Here is a 20,344-nt window from a genome sequence, read left to right on the forward strand (position 1 = left end):
CATAAAACAGTTCACACTTAAACACGTGTAATACAATACTTAATACGCAAAACGAAAATCCTTACGTATATATGCACACACGCTCACGTGCTCACACTACGTACCAATACACAATACACATTATCATTCTACCTACCTACTCTAATTTCCTAAATTTTGTTATAATTCGTCCACACATGAAAATTAACTTATGTTATAAAATTTAACGTACGATATTTATTTTAAAAAAGTTTAATTTAATTATGTATATATAATGAGATTGATTAAATCGCATTAATGTCTTGATGAAATATAATTAAATGTAAACCGATAAGCTCTGAAATCCGATATGATCTAGATTCTAAAGCATATCAGATTTCCTAGAAACTAGGAAATCTAATCCAACTCATTATCAGTCTTTAAAATTTCTCATTACAGATTTATTAAAGAAGAGTTTTTAATGCAATTTCTTTTGTTTTTAATTAAAACATGATAAACATGTTGTTATTTATGTATTTTAAGTATTGATAAACTATTTAAATGAAATATTATGTAGCCGTTACATATTATTTTACAAATTGAAATTAGTCATCGAATTGCACAGAATAAGAAAACTTCACGAATCACCTAATCATACAACTATTAAACAACTAGCACTACCCACAGATAACGCCGGACGCGAAAAAGAAAGAAGCGGAAAAGCGTGACGGCGAAGCGAGCGAAGCGAACGCGGAGCTGACGCGTGGCGAGAGCGAGGAGGGGGAACAACCGGCGGACGTGTTCATGGAGCTAGTGGCGCGCTGTCAGTCGCAGCGCATGGACGAACAGAGGGCCGAGTTGGATAAGGAGAACCGGGCCCGGGATAACAAGTTAGTGTTAAGGGGGGTAGTGTGTGGTGGGAGGGGGGAGGGAGGATACCAGTCTAGTGTAGGTATTCCATATCTTTTTCAACTCGCGGCTCAGTTTCATGTTAAGTTTTATCTCACGGTGCCCTAACCCCCAACCTCGCTATTTGAAAATGAAACACTCGATATAGGTACCTACGATACTAGAATAGAGATTAGGTTAGGCAGAGAAGAACAAAAATTAAAATTTCTTTATTGTAAAAGTATTTAAATCGTAGATCGAGTCACGTCGCGGCGCCTCTATTCACTTTCTACGGCGCACACTTTGGGAACCCCTGGTGTAGTGCAATGTGTAGTGGTAGTTGTTAAGTGGTTGTGAGTGCGGGCTATTGAGGGTAGTGAGTTGGTGTCGTGTGTAGTACGGGTTGTTGGACGCGCAGGGTAGCAATGTAGAGCAAAGTGTAGTGGGGGTTCTTGGGGACAGCGATTTGTGCCGTGTGTAGTGCAGGTTGTTTTGGTTAGAGATCGGAAGTTAGTGTCACTTAGTGATAGTCGTCGGGCGTGTGTGTCGTTAAAGTAGTGAGCGAGCTTTAATAGTACAGGTGTCGTGTAGTGACGAAGTTATGACAATGTTACCTTCGCGGTTGGTTTTTGGTCGTTTTGAATATGTTGTGTATGCTACACGGAACGTTTCGTGTTGGTGGTCGCGAATTGCTTGTTTCGATTCACTTAAATGTCATGGTACATTTAAAATGTAATGGTACATTTTGTTAATGATTAAATAAATTCGCACTGTAAATGGTTGTGTCCGGTTTGTTGCCATAATATTAATTTTTTGTTCAACGATGTAGATAACCCTCTCTTAGTTCACACCATCGCGCATCGTCCAAATGCCGTCGTCATCTTTATGTGGACTCTAGGAATCTTTTTAATAAACTTGATACTTTAATTTTGAAAACTACATCGTATCGTATGTACATTAGCTATAACCGTCTCGTCTAAAACCACTAACTACCCCCTAAAAGACATAAAAAATTCACATCTTACATGCCTTTACATTGTGTAGTCATCAAATGCGCCATCTCTTAAAACTGTACACAAATGACATAAAAATGCACGGTTCGTGTCTGAGTTTTTACTGTAATAAAATGCAATGCATGGTGCAGGACATGTAAAATTTACGTTGTTCCCATTTTGTCCATAGATGGCGCTTTACTAAATAGAGATATAATTCAAGGTTTCTATAATTATCATATCAGTCAAAGCTATTATAACTATCATGAAGTTCAAGAGGGTATTAAATGGTATAATATTTAGCTAGTGTAGTGGGCTAAAAAATGTTTGAATGAGAGTGTGTTTCTGTACAAAATACAAATAGTTCATTTGTAAAGTACAGTCTACAGAAAAGATACATCTTTTAGGGTTCCGTACCGAAAAGGTAAAACGGAACCCCATTACTGAGACTTCGTTGTCTGTCTGTCTGTCTCCAGGCTTTATCTCATAAACCGTGATAGAAAATTGAAATTTCCACAAATGATGTATTTCCGTTGCCGCTAACAACAAATACATACTAAAAAGTAAAAAAAAAATAATATTAAGGACTACCCATAGTACGGAACCCTTCGTGCGCGAGTCCGTCTCGCACTTGGCCGGTTTTTTTAAATAATTAAATTTAAAGAATAATAAATCAAACAGTAATCGGATTGTGAATATTTATTGCTTAGTTGTAAAAAATGTAAAATCTTAATATGTACTATTATAAAGGCGAAAGTTTGTAAGGATGTATGGATGTATGGATGTATGGATGTTTGTTACTCTTTCACGTAAAAACTACTGAACCGATTACAATGAAATTTAGCACACATATAGAGGGTAACTTGGATTAACACATAGGATAGGTTTTATCCCGGAAATCCCACGGGAACGGGAACTATGCGGGTTTTTCCTTTGAAAACGCGGGCGAAGCCGCGGGCGGAAATCTAGTCATTGTATATTTGTTGTTGTCGTATCAGGTCATAATATTATATCATACATTGAAATCATTTTGTTATAATAATTGTCCCATAAATACAAAATTCATGGATAGCCTAATCATATTATGTTCTCACTGCAGAGACAGAGGCCTCCTATCAGTGTTCAGATCATAATGTACCACGCTGGCCAAGTGCGCAAAGACAGAATTTTCATTAACACATTAGTTCACCATCTGTCTTACTTAGATACGAAGATCATTCAAATTCAGATTCAGATATTTAAACACAATATAAAACCTTGATTTAACCGAAAATCTCCCCAAAAAAAGTATTGTGCATTCGAAAAGAGTACTCATACCCTATTACCCCACGCCAGGATTTCTTTAACAACCATAACAATATGTTTTAAAACCTTCCAATCAATATTAGAACTCAGCAACGTTACCCATAACATGATGAATCCTAGCCTTGCGTATGCAATATTCGCAGATAGACGGAGATCAATAAAGTGAAAGGGATACGCGATGCTGGCCCATAGTTGATCTCCCTTTGAAAAATTGACATTCAACCAATATGCAACTGCATAATAGTAATCGATTATTTTTGTCTGCCGAATCGTATTGGGGATTATTTTTCAGTCCATGGAACGTTTAGAATTTATTTCTACATTCTAAAATGTAATGGTGTTTATTGAATAGGTCGTTTTCGAATTCCTGATTTATGCCCTAGTTTCCTATATGCAAAATGTTAATGTAAATTGATAATAAGCTGATGAGTTAGAACCTTAGAAATGTAAGGACGGATCAAACTCTGGGTTTCGCTACTCAGCCCCCCTAGACAAGTGGCTTTCTATTAGCGTAAAGTTCAATAGAATAGATTATGATTGTATGAGATTGACGTAATCAATCGTCGTCGTCGTCGTAATCAAACGTCAATCTCATACATTCATAATCTATTCTATTGAACTTTACGCTAATAGAAAGCCACTAATTGTCTAGGGGGGCAGGTCCTTCTCGTAGTCGTAAGCATATTTTCGCTTTGAGACACAAAAGGAAGCTGGCATTGAAAATTTTCTTTATTCATATTATAGCGCGTGTAGCCCTAATACTATGGCAATACGAAATTAGTAGGTAATTTAACGATGACATAATATATAACTAAGTTTATTATAGACTGACTTCAAGTCTTAATAAAGTGAAATAAATACGATTTTTCGGGTCAGCGATGTTTTGTAAAACAACCTTTATTGTGGAGCTTTTCTTTCTGGGTCACGCATTTTAACCATATTATTGTTGTACGGGGGCTCCATATAAATGTTTGTTTGGCCCATCAGGTCAATACGTCTACTATATCGAAATATTTTTGTTGTCCTTTTTTAGGTTTCAATTCTTAAACTTTCTTATGATATTGTGTTCTTATGATACAACCACGTTAGGGGCCCTGTATAATTGCTTCTTGCTCTTTTGTAGTCTTAATATGGTACGCTTATCAATGTGCTGTTTCAATTTCCCTCTGGTAATGTTTTAATTTTTTAGTTCATAATTACCAAGATTGAAACTTTTCTCTATGAAGTCATTAGATAATGATTACCATTCAGTATTTGTTTTAGTGAGCAATTTTTGTTTGAAGTATTAATCAATGTCGAATCTCCTAGTTATTTGTCACTTCATCATCATCATGGGTTTATGTATTCAAGACGATGGGCTTCCTACTTGCCTAGTGTTGCCTGCTTGTGTGCTCTACTTATTTCAACATAATATCAGATAATAAATGCCAATCTTCTATAGTTAAGTTTTCTAGCATTGATATTATTTTATAGTCATATTGTCAAAATTTAATACGCTCTTTAATATTTTCGACGGACGAAAAAGTTTCGGAGAGCTGAATTCGCGTCTTGCTTCTAATTTAATTTGTTTTCTAAATCATGTTAGTGTATTTTTTTCGCAAAATTATTTGAATCAGTATACTGAAATATGTTATATTCATATTTCAACTCAGAAATATCTTGTAATTTCTTATTTTATTTGATTTCGATCTCTTTCTATCTATATAATATAGTTTTCTATGAAATAGGAGAACTAATCTTCTTGGAAACGTTATATAGTCGTTCTTGCTGCTTTAAAAATGCGCTCTGAATAACAAATTAAATCATAGCATTAATAAAATCTATTATCTTTAAGCTTTGATTTACTTTACATAATAAATTGTAAAGTATGTATTCGTATTAATTATAAAATGAACTGTTTTTTCACTTCGTAAATCTAGTAAGTAGCTTTTACTTGGAACTTTTCAATGCTCTGTTTGTTATGTTTTGTAAACAATTAAATGTTTTTCTAAGAATTAAATGTTTCATTGGGTTATTTTCAGCTTTGTTAAATGATTTTCTAGATAAAATATGACCCAGTTGAAATTTCATATAAAATATTGGTACATAACACATTAATTTAAAATAATTTTTGATTGGAACTTATTGATTTTGTATAAAAATGACGTGCATCAAATTGCTTTCCATTGTAAATTTTGATGATGTTTAATTTTATTTAAAAAGCTCCCGCTCGGTTGTCGAATATTGCTCCGCTGTGTTTTTGTTACACCTTAATTGAAATACGTAGTTTACTCAAATGTTGCCCACGCGGATTGCGGCCACACGTGCACCGATATGTACAGATTTACAAAAAATATTAGGATATGTTTAAACAATTTCAATACTTATTTTATACAAAGAGAAAATGTAAAGTCACTTAACTACCGACGACGACCTAGTGAACTACTAAACAAAAGGTTTTTACTATTATTTACGACGATGAAATGAAATGAAATGAAATGAAATGATGTAAATAGAAAGAGAGTATAGCTTATAAATGGCTGTAGTTTTTAATAACGACATGACATTCATAGTTTTTACTTTGCAACTGGCAAAAATTCAGCTCAGTTGGCGCTGTCTTTTGCTTTGTCATATGGCGATGTTTAAAGGGACATATATTAACATTTCCTAGAGAAGAGTTTAATACTTTCAGTTTTCACTGAACGCTTTACTAAACTCTACTTTTACTATTTTATCGTGTGTTTTAATAAAAAGTTTCATATTTTTCGCACGATAAGGTTCAGAGAAGCCTTGTGTAGTTTTATGTCCATATTATAGTCAGTGTACGGGCTATCCTCTCTTGTGTCTATTACATTTAATAAAAGTTTATTAGAAATTTTTTATTAAATGGAAACTATTAGTAAAATGAGCCACGTGCAATTAATGACCGTCTGTGATGAACTAGCTCATTGTAATTATTAAATATGGGTAATAACAAAAATGCAAGCGCATCACTGCCCTTAATAGACTAACATACAGTCACAGTGGCAGCTCAGTTGTTAAGAACATCTTAGTAAAAACTGCTAAGTTTTCTTAAGGGTTGAAGACAGTTCGGTACTAGATAAACTCGCCAATATCAAATTGATTTCTCAATTTACCTCATTATTATCCACAACGCTGCAATTTAAAAGATCTTTAGGAAACGGGCATGGCTAAGAACTAAAAAGTTAGACATGTGTACTAGGTCGCACTTACCAGTGCAAAGATACCCAAATTAGGTGTGGGGTTCTAACGCTCTGTCACGATAGTAAAGTGAGTTTAAAAAACATTTTTCAAAAGTTCTATTATAAAACCTAAAAGCTCCGAAATTTCCGGACGACTCAAACACACGTGGAAGCTCGACATACAAGTAAATAGCGTTAATTTTCAAATATCAAACAGAAAATACCAAATTCACTTTTTTCGCTTACATAATTCGGAGCCTCGGGGCATATACAGTTTACAGTTATTGATCCTACCAAAAACAAAATTGAAATAAATTATCTGTAAAGTTTTCAATCATTTTCAGATATATCATATTTACATTCAACGCTCGTTTATAATTATAATGAATTTCCATATAATTATTCCAACGTACTTAAATATTAAAAAAAAACTAACGTTAATCTTATCCCTCAAAACAACATACTTATTATTTAGATTTTATTTAGTTGTTGATTTCGCACTCAGGCTTCGGATTTATTATGTATTCACATACTCCCGCCAGTATTAATCAGGCCAGCTAAGTTTTAATGATGTTTTTACTAATTTTCTTATACGTTCTTGCCGTCCTTTATTTAACCCAATGATCAATATCAAAACTTGAAAGTATAGATAGGTCTCATCAGGTCACCAACAATACCGTATCCCACGCATAAAGTAGATTACATCTCGCTCGCTCGCCCACATGAGTCAGGCAATTACCTGAATTTCATAGTGCCATTTTGTAACCTATCGATAACTTTAAAATTGTCTTAAGATAGCTCCACTTTTTTTCGACCCGAACAATAAAATGTAATAAGCATAACCTTACTTAATAAATAAATGTCGTTATAAACATCTGTAAAAAGAGCAACCATTATGCAGCTGATACTTTTGTTTATATTGTCAAACTGAGAATGAACCCAACATTAAGCATTGCGTAGTCTGTCCGAATAATCGCAACTCTCTGAAGGTAATTCTAAAAATCAATTTAAGCGAATTTATGCATTCTCTTTATATGATAATAGCATCAGATAGTTCAGTGAAATTAAAAATGCTATTAACTATTCCGGATAAAATAAGTTACACGTGCTGCAGGATTTATCAATACGTAGAAAATAAAGATTTCAGAGAATCCATCGGCGCGGATAACGTTTGACGGTCACATGCATCAAATCACTCCCTCTGAATGCTTTCTTTTGCCTTTGTCCAGGCCTTAGCAGATTTATTGTGTTTTCAATTTGGAAAATGTAAAAATACATTTTTTTTAAAGCGGCGGTTTTCATGATCCGATTTCCGTAGTTTTTAACGACATTACGTGCCCTCGATAACCTAATCCGGTCGATGTAGGTCGGGTCATGTGGATAAATTACCTGAAAATATACTTCTATTCTCATAGGGGTACCTGTAATCTCACAATAAATAAATTTTGAATTTGAATTTTGAATTTGAATTTGAATTTGAATTTGTATATGCAAGTTGATAGAATTGATCCAACGCACAGCAAAAGTCAAAGGATCTGATGGCGTGTCCGCGCCACTGGGTTGTGTGTAGTGTGGCGCGGCCCTTACGGCCGCGTGGCGGAGCGCGGAGGGAGCACGGAAGTGTGTCACTGGGGCTGTGGGTCTGGAGCGACGGCCCGCGCTAATTCTCGCAATTCAATAGTGCACGGGCCAAATATTGACGTACTTACCGCATACCCCTTTTAATCTAGTTGTTTTGAAAATCTCGTTGTAAGAAATCTCGTTAATAGGTGATGCCTTTTTAACCGTTTTACCGATAGAGATTTTTCAGCGTTTGAGTAAACAATGTTCGTCCTTGTAATTATTTTAACTTGCATGTAATTAAGCCGAGCGTACGAATAATCCACAAATAAAGATATCATGTCGAAAATGTTAAAATTTAACATTCGAATTTATAAAATGTTAAATTAATATCCAATATCCTGCAGCACTTGGTAGGCATTATAATATTCGTAATTCGTATCATAAAAACACATAGATCTGATATATGATACGACTATTATAAATTATTGTAATTGTATTTAACTTGATTCGTGAAAATATACCTTATTTTAACCATCTGGTCAATTAGTGAATTTATTAAGTTCAGCTGTGATGTTGGTCTAACTCTAAGCAGTCAATAGGTACGATGGAGCATATATACGTTGCTAATGTTTGGGGGGTCAAAGTTAAACAATACTTAATATTATAATTTAATTATCAGTGCAGTCGATGGATCGTGACTTCCTAAGTATTGCAAAAAAAATGTAAATTAATGTGTATACTACAGCTACTAACATCATTTTCATTTCATTTCTGGACAAATATATACTTCTAAAGAATCAGTTTCATAACATAATATTATGACAATTTTCAAAGTAGTTTCAATATTTGCGGAGATTGTATTCTTCTATTTTCTCGATCATGTATTGAAAATACTTTTGAATTTCTATTGTATTGGGTTTTGACATTGATATCCGATTGAGCTTATTTTCAACTCAATTTCAACTCCATATAAGTAGAACTGTTATGACATAGGATATGCAACAAGTAAAAAAAACCTTCCGAGAAGAAAACACTCATTTGGAATTCATTAGATACTGCATTCAATCATATTATTATCACTTATCACAAGCAAAGATGTCTCTCAGAAATAATGTAATTCGGACAGGTGAAATTATTTCTAAAATGGTTTTAATAATGATCGATATTACATGATACGACTCGAAGTTAACCTCTCACAATATGAGTGTGCATTACTTACACATGAGTGCGAACGTTCTCTCCTGTCACTGACTTCGGAATATTAAAATATCACGGTGTGATCATTTGCTCGGGATTTAAACGGAAAAATTATTAGGATTTGATATCTATTTTTAGAACTACAATTTTTTTCGTGTCAAGTGTTGACCTTCTAATAAAAACTGAAAATCAGAAATCAGAACACGCCATGTTCAGAATTATTTTTATGAAAACGAATCTTACTCGCCTTAATTTCGTGATTAAAAGTTACTTCTAACTGCAGTGAGATATTCAAAGTATTCCTACAAAGTTTCATATGAATTCGTTCAGAAGATTCAGCGTGGGACGCACATACATACAGAAAGACAGACTTTTTTAGAGTATAAGTACCTACTTCTTTTTTTTTTTGTACCCGGTTACATTTTTATTGTAGTGTCGATAAATAGTACATTGAAACGGCAAATCTGTGTACATACGTGATACAGCCCCTCAGCGAACAGCGCGAGCGGGTTGTACTATCGGAACACTAGTTGATTCCACAACAAACACAAATGCCCTACTTTTTTGAGTATTTGTTTACGTTGCACTTTCATTTGAATAGGAATGTTGATACAGTCTAGCCGAGGAATGGAGCAATGAACGCCAATATCGGATTAAGTTAATTTGAACATATTTATAGCCCAATAGAATACCTGTCTAATGTATTAAACGCTTTCTTATTAGACTATTATTAAAACGTAACGAACGTACAGTCTGACTGTAGAAGCTATCAATTAAATTATACTTATTTTATTACAAGCGCTTTCCAACATTCCGCGCTAAAATAGATATCAAGTCCGTAAGCAGTCTCTTAAAAATTTTGCTATTGTAGATTGTACTTCAAAAACTTTTCATTGACATAAAAAGTGTATGTGAAAGTTGGACTGAAATACACAACTGCATGTGCCCGTTGGCCGGCGAGCGTATTGAGTTATCAGTCATCTGTGTCTATTATTAGTTGTCAGATAAAAATCAGCAAGTACACGTGTCGTATATATTTACCGAACGGTGTGACATCTCTTATCAGATATCAGCGATAATTCCGCATATCGGCCGCGTCTTGCCGCTCGCCGCTCTCGCATAATAATATAATTATTGTACCGTGTTATCGATTATGAGTGCGACGTCTCATGTGCATGAAAGGTATGCTAAATTGCATAAGTAATCGCTGTTTTGCTTGTGAACGTTGTAAAAATGCGATAGTTGTGGAATTTAATAGTGTAATAAATTAATACAAATTGTATTTTCATGTTATGCCGTCTTTGTCTCACTTTCGTTGAAATTTTAATGAAAAAGTGTATAGTTTACTGTTCTGTCACCAATAACATACATTTAACCCCCAGCATTCACAATGTTCCCAGATTGTCACTAGCTGAAGCCTTTTGCGTAGCTATTTCGTAACATAACAATCGAGCCATTTAGATGAAAAATATATAAATTTTAAATATAAAAATTACATTTTCCTCATGACATGGTTGGACAAACATAGCACGTATATTTTATTTCAAACAAATGAGTGTTTCATTACGCCTCAAAATTTTCTCCGTTTGTTTTGCAATCTGGACATTCTATTGTGGTGTTAACTGTTAGCTGTACTGTTGTAGAGCCTTACAAACTCGCTTTTTCAACTTTTCTTTATTTTTAAACTTTGCGTAGTCGCGTAGTTGGTATTTACAAAATTTTCCTACATGTATTTTCCCCTTTATGGTAATCGGAATCGTTATAGTAATTTTGATAACGTTTATCTATTGATGGTTATGTTGTTCAGATTATTTGCATGAAAATAAACCATCACTGTTATGTTTAAGTACATTATACGCAATAATATACTAATTCAATCTATAACTTATTAAAACCTTAGTAGCAACATTATGAAAATATTAAGCAGGTTACAGTAAAACAATAAACATTTACCAATAAAATTAACATTCTAAGAGAAATCCTGCCCGATGCCATATTCCTTTATGTTGAAGGCTATTCTAAGTTACACTCTGGTCAAATGAAAGACGCATTCACGTATTAATTAAATGATTTTTTTGTGTAATAGACAAAGCCAGTAGAAAAAGTAGGTGGACAGTATCTGTGAGCTGCCCCCCTAGTCAGTTGGCTTTCTGTTAGCATAGCGTTCAATAGAATAGACTACTAATGTATGAGATTGACGTTGGCTGTAGATAAACGTATCTACAGGTTACGTCAATCTCATACATTCGTAGTCTATTCTATTGAACGCTACGCTAACAGAAAGCCACTTGACTAGGGGGGCTGTTGTGACCTTGCGCTGTGTCGTGACGGATGTTTTTGTCATTGCCGTGTCGTTGCTAATAATAAAGGCGTGCGTTTAAATTAAACTCCATATGAATTAAATAAATAAAGGCTCAGCTGTTTACTATCTGTGCTCCTAATGCTCTAGTCGGCAATAATTAGAAGTCAGATCATTCCGACTAGACATTTTTCTCAGTACTTGTCTAATTCAATGTTCCGCAGACTGTAACCACTGGATATATTTTACAATTCTTATGGCCTTAAATATTGTGTTGGGTCGCTATTCACGTAACCAATTTTATAATTACAGTATGATCCAACAAAATTTATTATGTTAGGTATATTAAAAAAATGGCCTTCCTCGCTTCGATGTACTGCACAATACCAATCTTTCTATTTATAAACTTAATCTTCTACAAGGCTTCGGAAATGATATGCGAATAAAATTGTAAAATATTGTGAGTACAATATTTCTAGTCAGATTGTAAACAAAAACTCATGCAGCACTCTCGTTGTTATTTGATTCCGGGAATGTTAGGGCTTCTCTTTGCTTAAAAAACAGCAAACAGTCACAGGAGAACAACTAATAAACAACATCTATTTTACACATTCTAAAGCTCGATGTAAAAATATAAACAATTATGCAAAGTAACAAGAAACTTTGGTTTCTTTGCTCGCTGCATAGTGTTTCAATAACAAATGTTAAAATATTATTGAAGACAATACACGTGTATCGGAAATCGTCGAACAGATCCAGAGTGAATTACACCGCCCCTTTGAAAAGATTTAACAAAATAATAGGATTACACGATAAGACCGAGGAAATGTTTACAATATTTATTTTTATTACTTTATAATCTCGGTCTATCTATAATAATCACTGTCTAATTTGTGTGAGGGCTAGGATCGCATATAAATAAACGTTTATTTTAAATTTAGGTGTCAATAATTCGTCTCTTATAAGTTATCTATTACCAATTTTGTAATTGTCTAGTGAAGCTGCGGGCGTAAGCTCATCATCCGCATAACTGAAATAACACCTACCAGAATAGTTGTCGTGATTGTGTTATAGACTATACGCGTTGCCAACACTACTATATATAGTGTTCGAATGATGTTGCTGACCTACGTTTCATTGATTTTAAGCCAGCTCCTAGAATACGATCAAAAGCCTCTCTCAAAATCACAACTGATTGATATTAAGCTTTGTCCGTCGGGCACCAGAGAGGCAGTTCCTTTTCTACCCGTTTTTGAACACAGCGAAATTGCCTTTAGTCCGACATGTTTCTAAATTACTATCCGTACGAACACGTAACGTACTGTGTTGAGTTTATTACAAATTTCTATCAATAAATCATCATATATGTATATGCGTTACTATGAAAATAGTCCACCAAATCATCTTGTGCATCTGTATGGAATGCCTTCTATTTAAATTAGTTCACAAAATTAAACCAATCTGAATATTCAGTCAAATAGTTACGGTTTTCTGGAATATTGTGTAATCATTATATTAATTTTGTTAGCAAAAAATTATTAAATACTATATAATTATTAATAGTATTTTTTTTATCAATTATTTGCCTCCTAAGAGCCTTATGTATCCCTTTGTTCGTAAACGAGAGACGTGCATCTCAAAAGTTTAAATTCTAATAACTTAAGCTCTATTATAACTTTGTAAACGTTCATATTAAATCATATTAAATTTGTAATTCAAAGCTGCAAGCCCGGTCTATTTCGAATGCTAATTGAGTTGTTTTGTGCGGTGGCCGGTGTGGACCTGTTGAATTCACTTCGGTACGTAGTTCGCGTCTCCGACACAACGGCCGGCGTCGTATCAGACAAGGCTCAATAATGTTGGGCCGAAAACAAGTGAACTAATGAGAACTCTGTGTTCCTATCTATAGTGCACAGCTATATCGGTGCAGCCGTGTGACTTGTAAACATTAGTTTGCTAAACGACACGAACTTCAGAAATTGACCCTTTGAAATCGATTTTAAAACGGATTGAGAATGTGATTTATTAATTATTATTGATCGCAGTATTGCGAACACTTTACGACGCCAGCTTGCGACCGCAAATGCTGTCAATCAAATATTAAATTTATATTGATTTCATAATTTTAACCCTGCGATATCGATTATTATTTTATTGGCCAACTAGCGGTCCGCCCCGGCTTCGCCCGTGGTACATATTTCGCAATAAAAGGTAGCCTATGTTCTTTCTCAGGGTCTAAAGGTTATCTGTGCCAAATTTCATCAAAATCGGTCCAGTAGTTTATGAGCCGGTTTTCCTCTTTATAACATTAGTGTATATTACGTTAAAATATATTATATATATATTTTTTTAATTTATGTCGTAACAAACGATTAAATCAAGGAAAGTGTTAGTTTAAAAATTGCCGCTATTATAAATATTAATCGCCCGAAGCCCATTTTTTTTTGTGAAAAGCTTATTGAAATAATCGAAATTAGCCGGTCAAGTGACGATAAGTAGTTAAGCATAATGAGCGGTCGCCGAAAAGTCACCGGAAGAGTATCTCGTGAGGCTCGGGGGGAGTGCAGCGCGCAGTCGGGCAGGGGGCGGGCGCCTCCTCCCGCCGCACGCACCGGCCGGCGTGCATACTGCACGGCCGCTAGCCCCGTAGCCCGCCACTCGCCCGCCACTAACCGGCCCACGGCATTTCCGCCGCGATCTCCGCCCCTTCCCGTCCGTACTTTACATTTAAATATCTCGCTCCGTCCCCGGCGTCGGCATGGCTCAGCAACAATTTAAGAACAAGCGCGAAAGACGCAAAGCTATGTTGTATGTAAATACATAAGTATTCAATGTTGTGTCAAGTTTTATTTTATTTATATCTTTTTTGTTTGCTTTGACTGTTGTAGTTAGTTTTTTTTTTGGAAAAAAAATGAGCCAATTTTAAATGTTCGCATTATTGATAATAAATATTATTTTATGCAATTTATGTCATTTTTAAATTTACTTAATTAATAAATAAAATAGCATTCAAAAGTTAAAAAATGTCCCGCTTTTAATTGTTAGTATCATTGGTCAAAAAGCTTTTTTTTTTAATTTGTGATTTGATATTTAGTTCTTATTCTTATTTATATTGTGATACAATTTCATTCAAAGTGATTTTATTTTCCTGTTGCATGATAAGATGTAATTATTTATTTAATTTCACAGTTTCAAATACGTACTTAAGAAAAGCAAGAAGCATTGTGATTTATAAGATATCGGCTAGTTACAGTGTTATTTAAAGTTGAAAAGTGGGGAAAAATGTGAATTGCAATTAATTATCATTCTCGAATGTCTTGATACGGGAAATCATAACGGAATTTAATCCCGGTTTTATTCAAATAGTTAAATCGGTAATGAGATTCGTTTCAGTGAAATCGTTCGTGAAAAATTTCATCGGAAATATTATCTTAAATTTTTGTTGTTTAATTAATAAATTCTTGCATCGCGAGGGCGAAACGTACGATAAATTTTTAACAACCCTGCACCTTTGCCATCGAGCGTGTTTAAAATTCGCACAATAAATACCGAGCGGGGCCCGGCGAGGCCGGTGTCATTAAAGTAGATCAGAATAAGGACAAAGAATGCGTGTGTGACATGGATTCTCGTTTCAGGAAATCGGAGGCGATGAGTGACATGCTCAGCCTGATATCGGAGCTGCAGTCGGAGCGCATGGACGAGCAGCGCGCGGAGCTGCGGCCGCTGAAGGGCCAGGAGGCGAAGGGCGCGTCGCTGCCCGGCCTGCGCCCGCTGCAGACCACCAGCACCAAGCCCGAGGACGACTTCCTCGACATGATCGCGCGCGTGCAGGTCAGTGCGGCGTGCTGCTCGGTACAGTCGTTGACGCGTGAGCGTACCACCGAGGGGCCCTAGGGGTTCGATTCCCGGTGGAGACGACGAAAAAAAAATGTCTCGGTCTGGTAGGACACAGAAGGCTGATCACCTACTTGTCCCTAAAAGAAAATCGATCAGTGAAACAGATGTATAATGCATCTGCCGCTCACTAGGGGACATGGGACTTCACTAATTCAAATTTGAACTACAAGTGTTCGACTGAATCGTCATATTACAACGGAGCCCCGACCCTTCGCCACGGGCCTTTTAACTTCTTTTTGCCTATAGCACTCTCCGAGCCGAATAGAGACGCTTCAGTCGAACCTTTTAACTCTAGGGATGTTTGTTGGAGCCGTCGCTCGCAGATTTATTTTAACAACCGGTGTATACGCGTATTCAATTCGATGTTTTAATTAATATTTGCGGTGAATAGTCTCGTGTAAAAGCAAGTTTTAGGGATGAATGTTAATGAGGGTTTCCGTCGGGCCACGGTTCAGATGATATAGGTTGTAGATAGAGAAATATGAACTACTAGCTGCTCCCCGCGGTTTCACCCCCGTGGCTCCGCTCCTGTTGGTCGTAGCGTGATGATATATAGCCTATAACCTTCCTCGATAAATGAGCTTTCTAACACCGAAAGAATTTTTTAAATCGGACCAGTAGTTCCCAAGATTAGCGCGTTCAAACAAACAAACAAACAAACAATCAAACAAACAAACAAACTCTTCAGCTTTATAATATTAGTATAGATAAGCCATTTTTCTTGAAGCTATTTTGTTTGCTAATGAAATCAGTTGTAGAATTTTAATAATCTTGGATATAATATATTCTATTTATTTACAAACATTTTTTTTATATCGAAACAAATTTTTATCGATTTTTTTCATCAAATTGTTCTATTTTTGTGTTTATGACTAACTGACCCGTGGCTGATTCTCGTGACGTCAATTACGCAATATTTTATCGGTTTAAAAACTAACGTTTACCTAAACCTAAACATTTATCAGGTTTAAACGAAATAATTTCCTTTTAAATATGTTGTAAGTGAACAATTATTGTTGTTGTGAAAGGGCCCTGCTTATTTTTACTTTTATTATACTTGTTGTACCCATATCCTTTCGTCACTCTTCCCAATTTCCTTTATTTCTGTCATGAATCCTGCCTTATCCCTTTCCGTTTACAAAACGAAACCTACTTGAAGTGGTGTAGTCAGTAGTCACCCCAAGGTGATGGTGATCACATTTAGGGCAAATAGTTTTCAAGTTCGAGCAAAAAATATATTTGTATTGTGTTTTAAATTGCAATGATATGCCACTTGAGAACTTGAAGAACTGAATTCCAATAATAATGTTGAAATGCATTTCTATATTTTCATGTAAATCAGATTATAGAGCTTGATGGCTATTGTCTTCGCGAATATTTTATTCTGGTAAACGCTGTTTTGCGATTGTTTTTAACAATAAAAAGCTTTAATATTTCGTTTTGCTATAATGCTTTATAAATGATAATAAAATGATCAAGAGTCGAATTTTTTCGATTTTATTTACAATTTGATTCTAAAAAGACGCGATTTGGCTCCCGCCTCGTGGTCAGTTTTTTTTTCAATTCTTTAAAATAACGTCAAATAAAAAGCTTTTTAAGGGATTCGAACCCTGCGAACCATCCCTTAACTGCATATGCGAACATTTGATGTACTTTTATACCTACAATCGCGCGTTGCAATGCAACATCCATTAGAAATTAACCTTGAATGTTCTTTACAAATTCATTGGAAAACAACGAAGCGCTGATAAACTATTCCTGGAAACTTTAAAGCATTAACGATGAAGACATTGAAAATGTACTTGTATTTTTTATACAAATGTATGTAAAGCGAATATATTTTATTTATATTATACTAGCGATCCGCCCCGGCTTCGCCCGTCGTACATATTTACGTTTTCTCTCCATAAGAACCACCCTCGTATTTCAAGGAATATAATAAAAAAAATTATCGAAATCGGCCCACCCGTTCACGCGTGATGCCGTGTCCAAGGAAAGCGGGTTTCGTATATTATAATTTATTTTTATTTTATATTGTTTTATGGTTCAACTATACTTAAGGTACTTACTTCTCACTGTCCCGATTTGACAAAAAAAAAGAAGTCGGTAAAAGCATAGTATGTAAAAGTGTATACCTTTTAAAAGAATACAATTTCCGGTAAAAACTTCCTTTACCTTAACCATTAATAAGTCTGGACTTTCTTAGATATTCTAGATATTGATCCATTCTATACATTTTTTACTTCCATTAAAAAAACATGTCTGTGCTTGGTATAAAATGTAAAGGTGACCTACTTTGAATGTGCCCTATTTCAATTTGGTCTATTTCTGACAATTAGAAGGCGGGTTAAATTTATTGTGTTAAAAACAATTAGACTTGAAATGTTGAGAAAAATGTGACGTGCAGGGACACGTTTCAAATACCGTGCTTGCTAAGCTTTTAGCTTTACTTTTGTAACGGTAGTATCATAGGAAACGACAGAAATGTTAACAGCATTAAGATGTCGGCTTGCGCAAACACCTCTTCACTACTCCACCGGACACCCGCTGCGCCCTAGTTATATAAAAGCATCCTTTAATAAGCGGTATATCCGCGAATCCATTACCTAACAATGTCCAAGCAACGTGACCTTGCCCGTCACCTCGGATAAACAATTTAAACGCCCTTACATCTCGCCCGCACGCCAAAGGCGCGACACGCTGACACCCATTACACAACGAGTGACGGCAATAATGGACCGATCCGACATGAATAGGTTCCACTCCGTAGGTAAGAACACTGGCGCGCCGCAGGGGTGTCACGACAATCATTGTTGTGCGGTTTAGAACAAATCGGTGAGGTGTAAGTTTAATGTGCCCCCCCACGGGCGGGGCTGTCCGCTGCCCGGCAGTACAGGCCGGTCGACTAGACGCCGCGCTAGACGCTCGCCACCTGCCTCGCTCCAATCCTCTTCATTGTCAGCGCCTGTTACATCATTGCGCCGCTAACTTTCTCATTATTTGCAATATTTAGGTACATGTCACGAATTTTTTAACAGGTCATTTAAGAAAGATAGTAAAGAAAAACATCTCATTAATGCCCTAACTGAACGATGATTACAGTCTCGTGTTCAGAAAATAAATTAGGTCATCATAAGATTTAGAAAACATTCAATAATTTACGCAGCTTCAATTTAATGCAAAACACATTATCATTATCTTACATCTTTAATGAGATGTTTACGTACAAAACTCACCTTAACGGATTTACTGAAGCGTCCCATACTTAGTGGCGCGTGCTCTTCAAACTCATCTTGACATATTATTTACCTAAGCATTGTAGTGTAAATATTATAAGCTAAAATGATAACCCTCGTAAATTTAGGCTACATAATCTCGAAGTAGATATTTTAAAAGGCCAGTAGCGGTTACCGTAATGTAACAATTTTTACTTCAATCAAAATGTAGCAATCTACAGTTCATCCCGACTTCGAGTTTTTTTTCTTTCCGAGTACCAGAATAACGGGAAATTTTAATATTTTACTTTGAATAAACGTCGGCTAGATGGGAATTTTGGTCGTGGTCGTCGTCGTAGTTATCCGTTACCGAATCCTTAGACCGGCTACCTACTCACGTATCTGCAGCAGGGGCAACATTGGAATTGGACCGTGATGTAGCCGGCATTAGCTAAACGTCATAAGCTTATGTCAATTTGTATCGATATCGGATTGTATTTCTGCCATTTGTCCAAAGGCCATTTGTCTAAAGATTAGATACCGTCTGAAAAACCTAAGGTATATATTATTTATACATTAGATGTTCTAACTTGTCTTATAGAGCGCGAGCGCTTATTTAAAAAAAAATATTCACGTCACTAATCTCCATACCAAAAATATTATATATACTTTTGACTATATTTTAATCATTGCCTTGTAATTCATTTGCAATATGTCAATCGTAATACTCGTAAATAATCGTTTTCTGGTATACATATTTTAATAACATGTATGGACATGTTATTAAAATATGTACCAGAAAACGGCAGATTGTCATTCGCAAATATATGTATTTTGTAAATTTAATTCAGACACTTCCATAGAAATCTCCAGCGCCCATTTGTTATATTACTTTTGCATTTCCCGCAACTCGTGTATCGCGTCCCTCCCCCCGCGCCCCCTCCCGCGACGCGCACACTAAAGTGCGGACCTTCCGAACCGGACTGCGCTTACACTATTTTAGCACTATTTAATTATTAATTATCGAAATATAAATAACAAGATTTCCGCCCGCGGCTTCGCCCGCGTTTCAAAGGAAAACTCGCATAGTTCCCGTTCCCGTGGGATTTCCGGGATAAAACCTATCCTATGTGTTAATCCAAGTTACCCTCTATATGTGTGCTAAATTTCATTGTAATCGGTTCAGTAGTTTTTACGTGAAAGAGTAACAAACATCCATACATCCATACATCCATACAAACTTTCGCCTTTATAATAGTATTAAGATAAGATTACACCAGCGAAATTGCTTCCCTTTTGTTTGTCGCGTCGACGAGATGTCAGGGCGCGGGACACGTCGGTTAATGTTTAACATAATAACAATTATCAATTCCCGGTAAATTTTAATTGTCTAATTAATAACACACCTCTCCATTAACATTTCTGACAATGGAGAAATTGGATTTGGATTTACACCTACGCGTTGGCCGTGAAAAGGCTTTCAGGCTAATTATTCGTAGAGTTGATGCGTCATATGTGTATCTTATTTGTCAATAGCAGATTTTCATGTCGGTGCAATCGGCTTACTGTCGCACCTATTCAGAGATAAAAATATTCTTAGTTTAGCGCCATCCGATGCTCTTACAGATTAATAAAACACGTTATAAAAATGTTTGTGACGTCTCTGTTAGCTGCATCTATTTTTCATGGCTATACTTATTGATACGTTATTATTTTACAAGAGAGAAGTCGAACGAGCGCATAAGATAGCGAGCGAGTGTTGTTTATTTCTGGACGACAGGTGGACGCGGGGCAAGTTGCACGCAAACGTTCGGAGTGCCCGTGACAAGCTGAGACGTTCTTTTATCT

General features: G+C 35.7%; 2 protein-coding genes across 2 annotated transcripts in view; one reads left to right on the plus strand and one right to left on the minus strand.

The window, feature by feature from the left end:
- LOC149491559 (uncharacterized) overlaps positions 1-20,344 on the minus strand; it is a 118,297-nt gene that overhangs the window by 45,760 nt on the left and 52,193 nt on the right. The window lies entirely within an intron of this gene.
- pins (G-protein-signaling modulator pins) overlaps positions 1-20,344 on the plus strand; it is a 42,956-nt gene that overhangs the window by 9,127 nt on the left and 13,485 nt on the right. The window contains exons 7-8 of the mRNA XM_089695305.1: positions 646-848; positions 15,020-15,215. Coding sequence (XP_089551431.1) covers positions 646-848; positions 15,020-15,215 — 399 coding nt within the window. The remainder of the gene's footprint in view (positions 1-645; positions 849-15,019; positions 15,216-20,344) is intronic.

The sequence above is a fragment of the Colias philodice genome, chromosome 1 (assembly GCF_061535455.1).
Source record: "Colias philodice isolate Cphi_HAF_F1 chromosome 1, ilColPhil1 Martin Lab GWU primary, whole genome shotgun sequence".
In the NCBI taxonomy this organism is placed as follows: Eukaryota; Metazoa; Arthropoda; class Insecta; order Lepidoptera; family Pieridae; genus Colias; species Colias philodice.